Here is a 15,539-nt window from a genome sequence, read left to right as displayed (position 1 = left end):
GCCAGTATACCCAATAGAACATGAGAATATACTGTCATAATGTAAAGGGGTTGAATACCCCGGTGAAACGCCACTGCCTGACCAGAGATCTGCACAAAATACACCCCGATGTTGTATGCCTACAAGAAACCCACCTTAAACAGACCATAACCATAGCACGGGCACAATTCCCCACGCAGTACCATAGCACCTACACATCAAAAACTAGGGGAGTATCTATCTTAATCAGTAGAGATGTGTCCTTTAAGCTGTTATACGAATCTATAGACCCGCAAGGGAGATATATAATACTAGTGTGTGAAATTAATAATCTGGAACACACGATAATCAACATGTATGCACCCAACACAAATCAGAGAAATTTTTTGCATAAACTGATTGCACAAATCACACCGGTTCAAAGAGGCGTTACCACCATATGTGGAGATCTGAACCACATTCTGGATCCGCGATGGGACACCACGGTCCCCCCACACACACCCAGGTCCACAACACTGACACGAGAATGTAAACCTCTAACGCGACTATTTAGAGACCATGACTTATACGACGCATGGAGGGTGCTACACCCGGAAGAGAGAGATTATACTTTCTTTTCTCAAGCACACAACACGTATTCTCGCATAGACGGGTTTTACATAAAAGGCTCATTCCTAAATCAGCTTAAGGCCTGCTCCATAGGTACCATCACGTGGTCCGATCATGCCCCCATAACCCTAGAACTACAGGATGCCTATGACTACAAACATCGCAGCCCTTGGCGCCTGAATGAGTCCATACTACATGATGAGCGTTTCTGCGAGCGTTTAGGGGAAGACATTAAACAGTATTTTGAGACGAACACACACCCAGACATTTCCCCAGAAACCCTCTGGCAAGCACACAAACCAGTAATCAGAGGATTAATCATAGGGAAAGCTAGCGCACTGAAACAGAAATCTCAGGCAAAAATGAAAAGCTGGCTGAAAACACTGTATAGCCTCAACAAACAAAACCAACTGACCCCGTCACCAATGCTACAGACGAAAATAAAGGAACAACTAAATGACATTAGGGAACACGACCTGGCAGTAATGGGATTTAGCCTTAGAAAACTCAAGGCGACGCAATATACACAAGGCAATAGGGCGAGCAAACTTCTAGCCAGAAGACTAACACAAAAAAGCATGAACACAAAGATCCCGTACCTACTAAACTCCAATGGGGAGAAAAGAGTAACGCCCAAAGACATCAGCGACATATTTGCAGACTACTATACGACCCTGTACAATTTAGGGCAAGATCCAAACACCATACAGCCAACCCTTGGGAACATAGAACGCTACCTGGAAAAAATAACCCTACCCTCACTAACAGAGGAACAAATAAACACACTACAGGCCCCTATAACCGAGGCCGAAATTCTGCAGGCCATCACACATCTCCCTCCTGGGAAAGCACCAGGGCCGGATGGCCTCACGAACGCCTACTATAAGAAATTTGCCAGCACCTTGACCCTACACCTAGCCAACCTGTTTAATGTATCCACGCAGAAAGAGAAAACCCCCGCAGATATGCTAGAAGCGCATATTGTTACATTGCCCAAGCCAGGGAAATCCCCCACGTGTAGCCAAAACTTTAGACCGATATCGCTGCTCAATACTGACACCAAGTTATATGCTAAAGTCCAAGCCACCAGGCTCACCCACATCATCCCCACACTGATACATGACGACCAAGTGGGCTTCACCACGGGTAGACAGGGATCCGACAACACAAGGAAGGTAGTGGACCTTGTGCACAGCCTGCTTCGGATCCGGGGAGGGGGTGTTCTACTCTCCCTGGATGCCGAAAAAGCTTTTGATCGGCTTGCCTGGCCGTTTCTGGAAGCTGTGCTCCGCAAATACAAATTCCCCCAGGGGTTTTTGAGTGCAGTAAAAGCACTGTATTCCCGTCCCACGGCAAGGGTACTGAATGCTGGATTCATGTCTAAACAAATTACGATAACTAATGGGTCGAGACAGGGATGTCCCTTATCCCCGTTACTATACATTCTAGCGCTGGAACCACTGGCAGCAGCCATAAGAGCAGACCGATCCATACGGGGAATAACCCTGGGAGAGAGAGAGTACAAATTAAACCTCTTCGCGGATGATATCCTGGTAACAATTACACAACCGTTAATATCCTTACCAAACCTGATGGCACAAATACATGAGTATGGGGCAGTCTCGTACTACAAGTTAAATGTCACTAAGACGCAAGCTTTGGGGATAAATTTGGATAGTGACCTAGTGGACAGGCTGAAAATGGCATTTCAACTGGACTGGAGGGACGACTACGTGTCGTTTCTGGGACTTAAGATTCCCAGAAACCCAGCACGACTATTTAAACTAAACTACGAAAGTCTCCGAACAGTGATCATGGACACCATACAAAAATGGAAGGGAAAGTTTCTATCCTGGACAGGCCGCATAGCTGCGGTAAAAATGACACTTATACCCAAAATTCAATATCTCTTTCGTACATTGCAAATACCCATCCCGAAAAAGTTCCTATGAGTTGCAACATAGTAATAGACAGTATCAGGATGAAGTGAAACATTGTTTCAATAGGCTATAACAAAAGAGAAAGAAACGGATACACTTATCGAGTGAAATCCCTGGCCATGTAGCCATTTGGTAAAGTATTAGGTATAAGATCTCCTACAGTAGCAGCTTTTATAATATCCCTAATGCGACTTCAAGCGCTACCCTGAATAAGAAGCCTGTCCCTAATCTACAGTTACTAGATATACAGCCGCCCAACGAATATCTTCTAAGATCAAGTCCGGTATCTAGGTAGACTTGAAAGTAATAGAGCGGAGCAAACTGAGCATTAGGTGGCTAAATCAGCATGTGAGTGATACAAGTGTCTAAAATGTGCAAACACGAGCAGCTCGAGATCTTCAGAGTTACAGGACAGCATGGAAAGGGTTAAGTGAAAGGAAAGCTACACGTTTGCGTGAGCTTGTGGTGGGCAGCAAGTAAGCTGTAGAGTTGATGCATGGGTGTGATGCCAGCTCTGAGAGAGACAGTGTGGGTGGCTCTTAAAAGAGCCTTTGTGTTAGCGGGTGGTCAGGGAGGCGGACATTTACTTGGCGCTGGTGTACTTTGTGACAGCCTTGGTGCCCTCAGACACGGCGTGCTTTGCCAGCTCTCCGGGTAGTAGCAGGCGCACGGCAGTCTGGATCTCCCGGGAGGTGATGGTGGAGCGCTTGTTGTAGTGAGCCAGGCGAGAAGCTTCTCCTGCGATGCGCTCAAAGATATCATTGACAAAGGAGTTCATGATCCCCATTGCCTTGGAGGAGATGCCGGTGTCGGGATGGACCTGCTTCAGCACCTTGTACACGTAGATGGCATAGCTCTCCTTCCTGCTCTTTCTACGCTTCTTGCCATCTTTCTTCTGAGTCTTGGTGACGGCTTTTTTGGAGCCTTTCTTGGGGGCTGGTGCGGACTTTGCTGGATCAGGCATGATTAACGCTGTTAGCTCGCGAGCGAATAGCAAGCTGCTTGCTCCGGCGGTTCTATTTATAGGCGGACCATGTAAATGAGGCCCTTCCGCTTCCCTTCCTGCGATTGGTTGCTAAAGTCAGATGACGTAAGGAAGCGGCTGTTTAACACTAGCTCCAGCAATAGATTGGTTCCCTGTATAACGTGTCTCTAATTGGCTGCTTGTAAAGTCATCCAATCACAGAGCACAGTGTGTTTATAAATAGCCTGTGGTAGGGGAGGAGTTTTCATCTTCTTGCATTCAATCAAGAACAAACATGTCTGGCCGCGGAAAGCAAGGTGGAAAGACCCGTGCAAAGGCGAAGACTCGCTCATCCCGAGCGGGACTTCAGTTCCCAGTCGGCAGAGTCCACCGTTTGCTGAGGAAGGGCAATTATGCAGAGCGTGTGGGAGCCGGTGCCCCCGTCTATCTGGCTGCAGTGCTGGAGTACCTGACCGCTGAGATTCTGGAGCTGGCAGGGAATGCCGCTAGAGACAACAAAAAGACCCGCATCATTCCCCGCCATCTCCAGCTCGCTGTCCGTAACGATGAAGAGCTCAACAAACTGCTGGGAGGAGTGACTATCGCCCAGGGAGGTGTCCTGCCTAACATCCAGGCTGTGCTGCTGCCCAAGAAGACCGAGAGCCACAAGCCCAAGAGCAAGTAAAGCGGACAGCTGCTGCACCTGCCTCCCTCACCTACCAAACACAAAGGCTCTTTTAAGAGCCACCCACGTTCTCCACAAAGAGCCGATTAATTGTTCTGCTGCGCGCAAACCGTTCCCTGTATCTACACACACACACACACACACCACGCTGGCAGCTCATAGGCAAGCTAAAATATTAGGGCGCTTCTGTCACAGCACTGACTGAGTCCCATTTGCAGTCCATATCCTGTCCAACATTCCAGCTATAGAACTAGTTAAAATCAATGGCTGCCATGCATGTCTATGATAAACGCAGCAGCAAATTAATACCAATTGGGGCAAGTGTATATAGTGTACAGGTCCTCTTTTGTTAAGCGGGGCATCTCTACATGTCGCTCACTCTCAGGATTCCCCCCTCTCCCGCTGTCTGGAGGACATGCCGGGTGAAACCTACTATGAGCGTTCAAATCCTAGCGGCGCTACAGCTCTGTTGTCTGTGCTGCTGGATGAGTTAACGCAGCCTTAATAGCCTGGCCTCTCGGCTGAAAACATTGTTTCAATAAGTGGATGCTTTGTAACATTTCCTGCTGCTCTGTCTCCTGGAGCTCATTTGTATGGCTACTGAGCGTCCTGTGAGTGAAAGTCCTTTATCAGACGTGGCTTCTATCCCATCGAAAGAAGCGGCCTTTCTGCATGTGTAAGAGGTCAATGTCCCATGCACCCCTCCCCCTCGATAAAGCCTATACAGCTATTAATAAGTATGTTGGGAGGAATACGTCCATTACTGCCCACTGCCATTCCTTTCAACTAGTAGCGTCTATAATAAATGCTGTCAGGACAGGAAGGGTCACTAAAGGCTTAGATCCCTTCTTTGGGCGCGTGGTCTCAATAGATGGAGGAGGGGGGAGGGGATGAAGCAGTTGATTTGAGCGGGCATTTTGAATGTGGGGGAGGGGATGAGAAGCAGTTGATTTGAGCGGGTATTTTGAAATGGTTTACTATTTGTTTTCAGCCAATCAGAACATACCACCCACTTGATGAACCAATGAAAACGCCGTATCGGCTATAAAGCCCAGGCTACAGCGAGCAGCGTTCATTCCCTTTCGTTTTGCTACAATGGCCAGAACTAAGCAGACAGCCCGTAAGTCGACCGGAGGCAAGGCTCCCCGCAAGCAGCTAGCCACCAAAGCTGCTAGAAAGAGCGCCCCAGCTACCGGGGGAGTGAAAAAGCCTCACCGTTACCGTCCAGGAACTGTGGCTCTCAGGGAGATCCGCCGTTATCAGAAGTCCACCGAGCTGCTCATCCGCAAGCTGCCCTTCCAGCGCCTTGTCCGTGAGATCGCTCAGGATTTCAAGACTGATCTGCGCTTCCAGAGCTCTGCTGTCATGGCTCTGCAAGAGGCTAGCGAGGCTTACCTGGTTGGTCTTTTTGAGGATACCAACTTGTGCGCCATCCACGCTAAGAGGGTCACAATCATGCCCAAAGACATCCAGCTGGCTCGTAGGATCCGAGGCGAACGTGCTTAAGTTGAAACCTGCTAACACAAAACACAAAGGCTCTTTTAAGAGCCACCAAATCTGCACTCGAACGAGCTCCAACACATTCATAAAAACGTGTCTTTTAGCCTGTGACTTTGAGCGGGCTAGCTACGGAGCCCACACACTACAATGCTCAAATGTCCCCACATATCCCATTTTCACGTCAGGCAACGATGTAGCCATCATCTCTGCTGGTCTATTTCACTGGCGATTTTACAATAACTTCACTATTTAGAATCCATCGTGTGGAGAGGCAGCAGGAAAAAGACTACTTTTTCGCTTAGAGGAGAATACATAGTTAACACAGGAGTGCATATGCAAAGCTAGTAACAATGTTTCTATTTAAGTGGCTGCAAGCATGTATTAAATGTAGGCAACAGTAACAATACACCAAAACCAGAGCTTTCTTGACAGTGTGTGTGTACGTACTTGCTCATATTTTTTTACATCCCCTACCATTAACAGAAGGCGGCTCCAAATCCTCCGATGGTTCAAAAATGCGGTCTACAAATACAGTGTTTAGCAACCTTTCCCGTCTAGATGTTTGGGAGCAGCCTCTACTACTATCTCCTTCTCGGTGTATCTATGTAGATAGCAGGCAATTTATCAGGTGTGGAAGGGGTTAAAGTGATTAGGTTCAGTCTTTTAGTGAAAAAGTGGGTGGCCCTGAAAAGGGCCTTTGGGTTAATGGGGTGTGCGGTAAAGTCAAGCCCGAGTTTTAACCTCCGAAGCCATAGAGAGTGCGGCCCTGGCGCTTAAGAGCATAAACTACGTCCATGGCGGTGACAGTCTTCCTCTTGGCATGCTCGGTGTAAGTGACGGCGTCCCGGATGACGTTCTCCAGGAATACCTTCAGCACCCCGCGAGTCTCCTCATAGATGAGGCCGGAAATACGCTTCACGCCTCCCCTGCGAGCAAGGCGACGAATTGCAGGCTTGGTAATGCCCTGGATGTTGTCACGAAGAACCTTCCTGTGACGCTTAGCGCCACCTTTTCCGAGACCCTTTCCTCCTTTGCCTCTGCCAGACATGGTTCTGCTCTTCTTTCTGCACGAACGATATGAGATGCTGTGCAAAGCTCCTCCTTATATACTCCTCGGACGGACCGTATGGGGACCTGCAGCAAAGGAGGCGGGCGTTTTAAACACGCCCCTTCACTTTTTTTTTTCCTCTCAATAATATGCTTAACCCTCTCCTTCCGTGCTCGAAATGGTTCTGGCTTTTAAAACCAAAGCTGTTTATGCTTCAAAAGATTTCACAATCGTGAAGTCTTTTGAAGTATAATCATTTTATCATGTCTTTAGTGTTTCTTTGATAGTCGGCTTAGCTACTGCACAAGGTATCATTTCTTGGGCTTTATCACTCTTTGAATATCGAAATAAGCGCCCGTTTCACACGTGGAGAGAGGACGAGGACAGTCCCTTTTATTATCACCATGTACAAAATCGCAATCCCTAAAATATGTTCTGCTTTATTATCTTACTGAAAAAGGCAATAACATTAAATCTAGTCTGGAAGGACACTGTGTGATATTCTATATATTATATGCGTTTCTCACTAAAACTGGCCTTTCGCAATTTAATGAAGAAACACCCTCAGTATCTTAGAACGGAGGGAATTTCTAAGCCAAAAAAAAATAAAAAAAATCAACGCTCAAGTGTAGCACTGGTATACGGGGACTTAGCCACACCGACAAGATACATTCCTGTGTAATCTTTTCGAGCACTAGATGCTGGGATTACAGGATTCATTAGGTTATTCCTGACTTTAGAATGAGGGATGGAGGGGGAACGATATGTGTGACATGACACCAAAACAAACACGTTGCCATCACTGATATATAGCTCTGAAATGAGAATGTGGTGGCTCTTACAAGAGCCTTTGGGGTTTGGAAAATAAAATTAAATGCGAGCAAGGCTTATTTCTTTTTGGGAGCTGCCTTTTTAGCCTTTGCAGGACTCTTTGCGGCTTTGGGTTTGGCTGCCTTTTTGGCAGGGCTCTTCACGGTCTTCTTAGCCGGGCTTTTCACTACCTTCTTGGGCTTGGCGGCTTTGACTTTCTTCGGACTTTTGGTGGCCTTTTTAGCGGAGGCGGCCGGCTTTTTGGCCTTTTTCGGGCTCTTTGCAGCTACCTTCTTAGGTTTGGCTGGAGACTTGGTGGCTTTCTTCGGGGCAGGCTTCTTGACTTTAGCCGGTGCCTTTTTCTTGGTAGCCTTGTCCTTGCTCTCCGCCTGCTTTTTGTTGAGCTTGAAGGAGCCGGAAGCTCCGCTTCCTTTGACCTGGACGAGAGTGCTTTTAGTCACCAAGCCCTTGAGAGCCAGCTTGAGGCGGCTGTTATTCTTTTCCACATCATAACCAGAAGCAGCCAAAGCCTTCTTCAGAGCTGCCAGGGACACCCCGCTGCGCTCTTTAGAAGCGGACACAGCTTTGACAATGAGCTCGGACACGCTAGGACCGGAGGGCTTAGCGGCTTTCTTGACACCGGCTGCTTTCTTGGGCTGCTTCTTCTTGGAGGCGCTTTCTACCGCAGGTGCGGCGGCGGGAGCTGGGGCGGCTTCAGACATGGTCACTATTCTCTATGAAGATCAAGCAATAATACGCGCCCGCAGCAGCCTCCAAATTATACATCTCCAGCTAGCATCTTATTGGCTGATCTAACCACGCTCTGATTGGATACAGTCTTATGACACACCCTCCACTGTCCCTACTCCATCTTTTCACACTCTGCTCTCACACTGTGTTTCCGAATGGATAAAACGAATACATTTAGGTAAAATAAGAGGACGGAGGTCGATGCCATCTATCGTGGAATGTACTAAACTATCTAACCAAGAATTCATTAGCAGCTCCATGGGTCCCGAGGGTTGTCACGATCTAGCAGAGCCGGTGAAAGCTGACACATCTCCTTTGGGATGAGCCTGATGTTCTCCACAAACATTACTGTGATAACTATTAAAAGAATATATTCCAAGGTTTTCTTTCTCACTCTTATGCAAGAAAGGGAAGGGGCCCGTGTTATCAAGGTGGGTTGAAGCTCGTGTCGTAAAGAAACAGAGAAAAGGGATTTTGATCCTCGTTTGTTCAGACAGGTAGCTCAGGTAGGATGTAGTAAGATCATAGCAGAAGAGCTCTTAGTCGTGGCAATTTTTAAATTACATAATTACATAATTGTATGTTATATATCTATGTTTACCCTCTAACAACAACTAAGACCAGTTATATTAAAACACACACACTGTGGGGGCGTGGCCTAGCGAGCAACGCGGATGGTCGCACTGATCTGAGCTCCGCAAGCCGCCGGCCCAACAAAGCTAAGAAAAAAGCTTATCGCTGACTCCAAAAGACCTGACTACTGGGAAACATCATGGCTAACACGAAGCAGAAAAAACAAACGGAAAAAACGGACCGATCCGACTTTTTTCAGACCCGTACATCGACGCCTAAAACTTCAGGCCTCACGGAACGGGACCAAGATGGCGACGGCGGGAATGACACAGTGCCGCTGCAATCGTCTCCTGGGCCGCAAAACCTGCCTGTCACGCAGGATTTCCTGCAGAGCTGTCTGGACGACATGTCCAGCAAAATTCTCACCTCAATCCAGAGCACCCTGCGGGAACTTCGCAAAGAAGTGCAAGAACTGGGAGACAGGACAACACATGTGGAACAGAGAGTGGAAGACCAAGCTGCAGCACATAATGACATGGCTGACCAGATGCAGCATGTACAGCAACAATTGGAATTCACACAGCGCAAGGTAATGGACCTAGAGGATCGCTCTAGGCGCCAGAACTTACGAATAAGAGGCATCTCTGAAGAAGTGAAGCAGCAGGAGCTCCATGCGTTCCTGATAGGGTACTTTAAAGAACTAGCACCAGACCTGCCCGCAGAGGTACTACTTTTAGACAGGTACCACAGGGTCCAAAAGCCAACGTTCCTACCACAAGATACCCCCAGGGATGTGCTCACACATCTGCACTACTTCCATGTAAAAGAGGCACTACTACAAGCCACAAGGGGAGAACGTGAATTGCCACAGAAATACAGACACATCAAAGTATTCACTGATCTATCAGCGGCCACACTTCAAAAGAGAAAAGAATTCAAAGACATCACGGAAGCACTGCGACAGAACGATGTGCAATACAGATGGGGATACCCAATCCGCCTTCTAATAAGGAGAAACGGTACGGTGACGACGGCCAGCACACCAGAGGAGGGTCGGAAAATCCTGCGCAGCTGGAACATTGCAACGAACCCAGAGGGAAAGAACGCTGCACCACGAGCCAGAATGCCACCGGAGTGGAAAAAGCAAAAAAAATGAACTGACTGACAAATATATGGACTCTGTTGCGGTACCAAACGAGGTCCCGACCAAGACTGGTCATCCAACGAGTCGCAAGTATAATTACACCACACATCCGCATAACACAAGGCTATACCATGAGGCTGCACCACACACATGCAAACAGATGAAACAACGTATAGACGATACCGGGAACGAGAGATAGTTCCCGTGGGTAAAAAAGTGCCTATTGATAGGGCAGAGACACGTTACAAACAAAACAAAAAAAAAAAAAAGTAGTTGCACACACTGGTAGAAGCAGGCTGCCATTGTAAGGGAAGAAAGAACCCAGGCTTCACCCGCATCTACCGATAAGTAATCAACACACGACACGGACATGGCTGTCATGTGATGAATGACAGCACATATCGGGCCTAGCGAGCTCACCCACTGATCTCTACTTCTTATACACGCACACGACTACCACGCTCCTACCCGGCACTATCTAGTTAGTGCCTCACCCTTCATTGGGAAATGTACACTGATCTTGATTTTACTGTATATATGTTAAATGTTGTAATGATTTCTTCCTATGTTATGGAAAAAGACTGCATTACTGTTGCACCCTACCTATACCCACCTCTCCAACCCTCACCCTCCAAACAGGGACCAGTCCGCAGGTCAACCCTTAAGCACAAGACAAGCGCAAATCAGGGAGAGCATACACCTATGTCAGGGAACCTCCAGAGAATAAAGTTGGTCACATGGGGAATGAGCAGCGGGACTGCTACACGAGCCCTTAGGATCAGGATACTCACTAAAGAAGGTAGCACCTACAGACAAATCTTGCCACCCAATGACCCACGAAACAACCGCCAGTATACCCAATAGAACATGAGAATATACTGTCATAATGTAAAGGGGTTGAATACCCCGGTGAAACGCCACTGCCTGACCAGAGATCTGCACAAAATACACCCCGATGTTGTATGCCTACAAGAAACCCACCTTAAACAGACCATAACCATAGCACGGGCACAATTCCCCACGCAGTACCATAGCACCTACACATCAAAAACTAGGGGAGTATCTATCTTAATCAGTAGAGATGTGTCCTTTAAGCTGTTATACGAATCTATAGACCCGCAAGGGAGATATATAATACTAGTGTGTGAAATTAATAATCTGGAACACACGATAATCAACATGTATGCACCCAACACAAATCAGAGAAATTTTTTGCATAAACTGATTGCACAAATCACACCGGTTCAAAGAGGCGTTACCACCATATGTGGAGATCTGAACCACATTCTGGATCCGCGATGGGACACCACGGTCCCCCCACACACACCCAGGTCCACAACACTGACACGAGAATGTAAACCTCTAACGCGACTATTTAGAGACCATGACTTATACGACGCATGGAGGGTGCTACACCCGGAAGAGAGAGATTATACTTTCTTTTCTCAAGCACACAACACGTATTCTCGCATAGACGGGTTTTACATAAAAGGCTCATTCCTAAATCAGCTTAAGGCCTGCTCCATAGGTACCATCACGTGGTCCGATCATGCCCCCATAACCCTAGAACTACAGGATGCCTATGACTACAAACATCGCAGCCCTTGGCGCCTGAATGAGTCCATACTACATGATGAGCGTTTCTGCGAGCGTTTAGGGGAAGACATTAAACAGTATTTTGAGACGAACACACACCCAGACATTTCCCCAGAAACCCTCTGGCAAGCACACAAACCAGTAATCAGAGGATTAATCATAGGGAAAGCTAGCGCACTGAAACAGAAATCTCAGGCAAAAATGAAAAGCTGGCTGAAAACACTGTATAGCCTCAACAAACAAAACCAACTGACCCCGTCACCAATGCTACAGACGAAAATAAAGGAACAACTAAATGACATTAGGGAACACGACCTGGCAGTAATGGGATTTAGCCTTAGAAAACTCAAGGCGACGCAATATACACAAGGCAATAGGGCGAGCAAACTTCTAGCCAGAAGACTAACACAAAAAAGCATGAACACAAAGATCCCGTACCTACTAAACTCCAATGGGGAGAAAAGAGTAACGCCCAAAGACATCAGCGACATATTTGCAGACTACTATACGACCCTGTACAATTTAGGGCAAGATCCAAACACCATACAGCCAACCCTTGGGAACATAGAACGCTACCTGGAAAAAATAACCCTACCCTCACTAACAGAGGAACAAATAAACACACTACAGGCCCCTATAACCGAGGCCGAAATTCTGCAGGCCATCACACATCTCCCTCCTGGGAAAGCACCAGGGCCGGATGGCCTCACGAACGCCTACTATAAGAAATTTGCCAGCACCTTGACCCTACACCTAGCCAACCTGTTTAATGTATCCACGCAGAAAGAGAAAACCCCCGCAGATATGCTAGAAGCGCATATTGTTACATTGCCCAAGCCAGGGAAATCCCCCACGTGTAGCCAAAACTTTAGACCGATATCGCTGCTCAATACTGACACCAAGTTATATGCTAAAGTCCAAGCCACCAGGCTCACCCACATCATCCCCACACTGATACATGACGACCAAGTGGGCTTCACCACGGGTAGACAGGGATCCGACAACACAAGGAAGGTAGTGGACCTTGTGCACAGCCTGCTTCGGATCCGGGGAGGGGGTGTTCTACTCTCCCTGGATGCCGAAAAAGCTTTTGATCGGCTTGCCTGGCCGTTTCTGGAAGCTGTGCTCCGCAAATACAAATTCCCCCAGGGGTTTTTGAGTGCAGTAAAAGCACTGTATTCCCGTCCCACGGCAAGGGTACTGAATGCTGGATTCATGTCTAAACAAATTACGATAACTAATGGGTCGAGACAGGGATGTCCCTTATCCCCGTTACTATACATTCTAGCGCTGGAACCACTGGCAGCAGCCATAAGAGCAGACCGATCCATACGGGGAATAACCCTGGGAGAGAGAGAGTACAAATTAAACCTCTTCGCGGATGATATCCTGGTAACAATTACACAACCGTTAATATCCTTACCAAACCTGATGGCACAAATACATGAGTATGGGGCAGTCTCGTACTACAAGTTAAATGTCACTAAGACGCAAGCTTTGGGGATAAATTTGGATAGTGACCTAGTGGACAGGCTGAAAATGGCATTTCAACTGGACTGGAGGGACGACTACGTGTCGTTTCTGGGACTTAAGATTCCCAGAAACCCAGCACGACTATTTAAACTAAACTACGAAAGTCTCCGAACAGTGATCATGGACACCATACAAAAATGGAAGGGAAAGTTTCTATCCTGGACAGGCCGCATAGCTGCGGTAAAAATGACACTTATACCCAAAATTCAATATCTCTTTCGTACATTGCAAATACCCATCCCGAAAAAGTTCCTATGAGTTGCAACATAGTAATAGACAGTATCAGGATGAAGTGAAACATTGTTTCAATAGGCTATAACAAAAGAGAAAGAAACGGATACACTTATCGAGTGAAATCCCTGGCCATGTAGCCATTTGGTAAAGTATTAGGTATAAGATCTCCTACAGTAGCAGCTTTTATAATATCCCTAATGCGACTTCAAGCGCTACCCTGAATAAGAAGCCTGTCCCTAATCTACAGTTACTAGATATACAGCCGCCCAACGAATATCTTCTAAGATCAAGTCCGGTATCTAGGTAGACTTGAAAGTAATAGAGCGGAGCAAACTGAGCATTAGGTGGCTAAATCAGCATGTGAGTGATACAAGTGTCTAAAATGTGCAAACACGAGCAGCTCGAGATCTTCAGAGTTACAGGACAGCATGGAAAGGGTTAAGTGAAAGGAAAGCTACACGTTTGCGTGAGCTTGTGGTGGGCAGCAAGTAAGCTGTAGAGTTGATGCATGGGTGTGATGCCAGCTCTGAGAGAGACAGTGTGGGTGGCTCTTAAAAGAGCCTTTGTGTTAGCGGGTGGTCAGGGAGGCGGACATTTACTTGGCGCTGGTGTACTTTGTGACAGCCTTGGTGCCCTCAGACACGGCGTGCTTTGCCAGCTCTCCGGGTAGTAGCAGGCGCACGGCAGTCTGGATCTCCCGGGAGGTGATGGTGGAGCGCTTGTTGTAGTGAGCCAGGCGAGAAGCTTCTCCTGCGATGCGCTCAAAGATATCATTGACAAAGGAGTTCATGATCCCCATTGCCTTGGAGGAGATGCCGGTGTCGGGATGGACCTGCTTCAGCACCTTGTACACGTAGATGGCATAGCTCTCCTTCCTGCTCTTTCTACGCTTCTTGCCATCTTTCTTCTGAGTCTTGGTGACGGCTTTTTTGGAGCCTTTCTTGGGGGCTGGTGCGGACTTTGCTGGATCAGGCATGATTAACGCTGTTAGCTCGCGAGCGAATAGCAAGCTGCTTGCTCCGGCGGTTCTATTTATAGGCGGACCATGTAAATGAGGCCCTTCCGCTTCCCTTCCTGCGATTGGTTGCTAAAGTCAGATGACGTAAGGAAGCGGCTGTTTAACACTAGCTCCAGCAATAGATTGGTTCCCTGTATAACGTGTCTCTAATTGGCTGCTTGTAAAGTCATCCAATCACAGAGCACAGTGTGTTTATAAATAGCCTGTGGTAGGGGAGGAGTTTTCATCTTCTTGCATTCAATCAAGAACAAACATGTCTGGCCGCGGAAAGCAAGGTGGAAAGACCCGTGCAAAGGCGAAGACTCGCTCATCCCGAGCGGGACTTCAGTTCCCAGTCGGCAGAGTCCACCGTTTGCTGAGGAAGGGCAATTATGCAGAGCGTGTGGGAGCCGGTGCCCCCGTCTATCTGGCTGCAGTGCTGGAGTACCTGACCGCTGAGATTCTGGAGCTGGCAGGGAATGCCGCTAGAGACAACAAAAAGACCCGCATCATTCCCCGCCATCTCCAGCTCGCTGTCCGTAACGATGAAGAGCTCAACAAACTGCTGGGAGGAGTGACTATCGCCCAGGGAGGTGTCCTGCCTAACATCCAGGCTGTGCTGCTGCCCAAGAAGACCGAGAGCCACAAGCCCAAGAGCAAGTAAAGCGGACAGCTGCTGCACCTGCCTCCCTCACCTACCAAACACAAAGGCTCTTTTAAGAGCCACCCACGTTCTCCACAAAGAGCCGATTAATTGTTCTGCTGCGCGCAAACCGTTCCCTGTATCTACACACACACACACACACACACCACGCTGGCAGCTCATAGGCAAGCTAAAATATTAGGGCGCTTCTGTCACAGCACTGACTGAGTCCCATTTGCAGTCCATATCCTGTCCAACATTCCAGCTATAGAACTAGTTAAAATCAATGGCTGCCATGCATGTCTATGATAAACGCAGCAGCAAATTAATACCAATTGGGGCAAGTGTATATAGTGTACAGGTCCTCTTTTGTTAAGCGGGGCATCTCTACATGTCGCTCACTCTCAGGATTCCCCCCTCTCCCGCTGTCTGGAGGACATGCCGGGTGAAACCTACTATGAGCGTTCAAATCCTAGCGGCGCTACAGCTCTGTTGTCTGTGCTGCTGGATGAGTTAACGCAGCCTTAATAGCCT

The 15,539-nt window shown here is 47.7% G+C and overlaps 6 protein-coding genes across 6 annotated transcripts; 2 read left to right on the top strand and 4 right to left on the bottom strand.

Annotated features, from left to right (window-relative positions):
- Positions 1 to 3,111: 3,111 nt before the first annotated feature.
- On the bottom strand, positions 3,112 to 3,492 carry LOC134584786 (histone H2B 1.1-like). The gene has a single exon (XM_063440612.1). The coding sequence runs from the start codon at positions 3,490 to 3,492 to the stop codon at positions 3,112 to 3,114; it is 381 nt and encodes a 126-aa protein (XP_063296682.1).
- A 295-nt stretch (positions 3,493 to 3,787) lies between these two features.
- Positions 3,788 to 4,177, top strand: LOC134584784 (histone H2A type 2-B-like). The gene has a single exon (XM_063440610.1). It carries the CDS (start codon positions 3,788 to 3,790, stop codon positions 4,175 to 4,177), a length of 390 nt encoding a protein of 129 aa, XP_063296680.1.
- A 2,236-nt stretch (positions 4,178 to 6,413) lies between these two features.
- On the bottom strand, positions 6,414 to 6,728 carry LOC134584791 (histone H4). The gene has a single exon (XM_063440616.1). It carries the CDS (start codon positions 6,723 to 6,725, stop codon positions 6,414 to 6,416), a length of 312 nt encoding a protein of 103 aa, XP_063296686.1. The 5' UTR covers positions 6,726 to 6,728.
- An 884-nt stretch (positions 6,729 to 7,612) lies between these two features.
- On the bottom strand, positions 7,613 to 8,260 carry LOC134584790 (histone H1B-like). The gene has a single exon (XM_063440615.1). It carries the CDS (start codon positions 8,255 to 8,257, stop codon positions 7,613 to 7,615), a length of 645 nt encoding a protein of 214 aa, XP_063296685.1. The 5' UTR covers positions 8,258 to 8,260.
- A 5,700-nt stretch (positions 8,261 to 13,960) lies between these two features.
- LOC134584787 (histone H2B 1.1-like) lies at positions 13,961 to 14,341 on the bottom strand. The gene has a single exon (XM_063440613.1). The coding sequence runs from the start codon at positions 14,339 to 14,341 to the stop codon at positions 13,961 to 13,963; it is 381 nt and encodes a 126-aa protein (XP_063296683.1).
- A 295-nt stretch (positions 14,342 to 14,636) lies between these two features.
- LOC134584785 (histone H2A type 2-B-like) lies at positions 14,637 to 15,026 on the top strand. The gene has a single exon (XM_063440611.1). The coding sequence runs from the start codon at positions 14,637 to 14,639 to the stop codon at positions 15,024 to 15,026; it is 390 nt and encodes a 129-aa protein (XP_063296681.1).
- The last annotated feature ends 513 nt before the right edge of the window (positions 15,027 to 15,539 follow it).

Source organism: Pelobates fuscus, unplaced genomic scaffold (assembly GCF_036172605.1).
Source record: "Pelobates fuscus isolate aPelFus1 unplaced genomic scaffold, aPelFus1.pri scaffold_24, whole genome shotgun sequence".
Lineage (NCBI taxonomy): Eukaryota > Metazoa > Chordata > Amphibia > Anura > Pelobatidae > Pelobates > Pelobates fuscus.
Note: the sequence above shows the minus strand (reverse complement) of the source record. Positions and strands in the feature narration are given on the sequence as shown.

Bases quoted from the DNA above. Each gene is read 5' to 3' on its own strand.
- LOC134584786 (XM_063440612.1), bottom strand. From the start codon at position 3,492: ATGCCTGATCCAGCAAAGTCCGCACCAGCCCCCAAGAAAGGCTCCAAA.
- LOC134584784 (XM_063440610.1), top strand. From the start codon at position 3,788: ATGTCTGGCCGCGGAAAGCAAGGTGGAAAGACCCGTGCAAAGGCGAAG.
- LOC134584791 (XM_063440616.1), bottom strand. From the start codon at position 6,725: ATGTCTGGCAGAGGCAAAGGAGGAAAGGGTCTCGGAAAAGGTGGCGCT.
- LOC134584790 (XM_063440615.1), bottom strand. From the start codon at position 8,257: ATGTCTGAAGCCGCCCCAGCTCCCGCCGCCGCACCTGCGGTAGAAAGC.
- LOC134584787 (XM_063440613.1), bottom strand. From the start codon at position 14,341: ATGCCTGATCCAGCAAAGTCCGCACCAGCCCCCAAGAAAGGCTCCAAA.
- LOC134584785 (XM_063440611.1), top strand. From the start codon at position 14,637: ATGTCTGGCCGCGGAAAGCAAGGTGGAAAGACCCGTGCAAAGGCGAAG.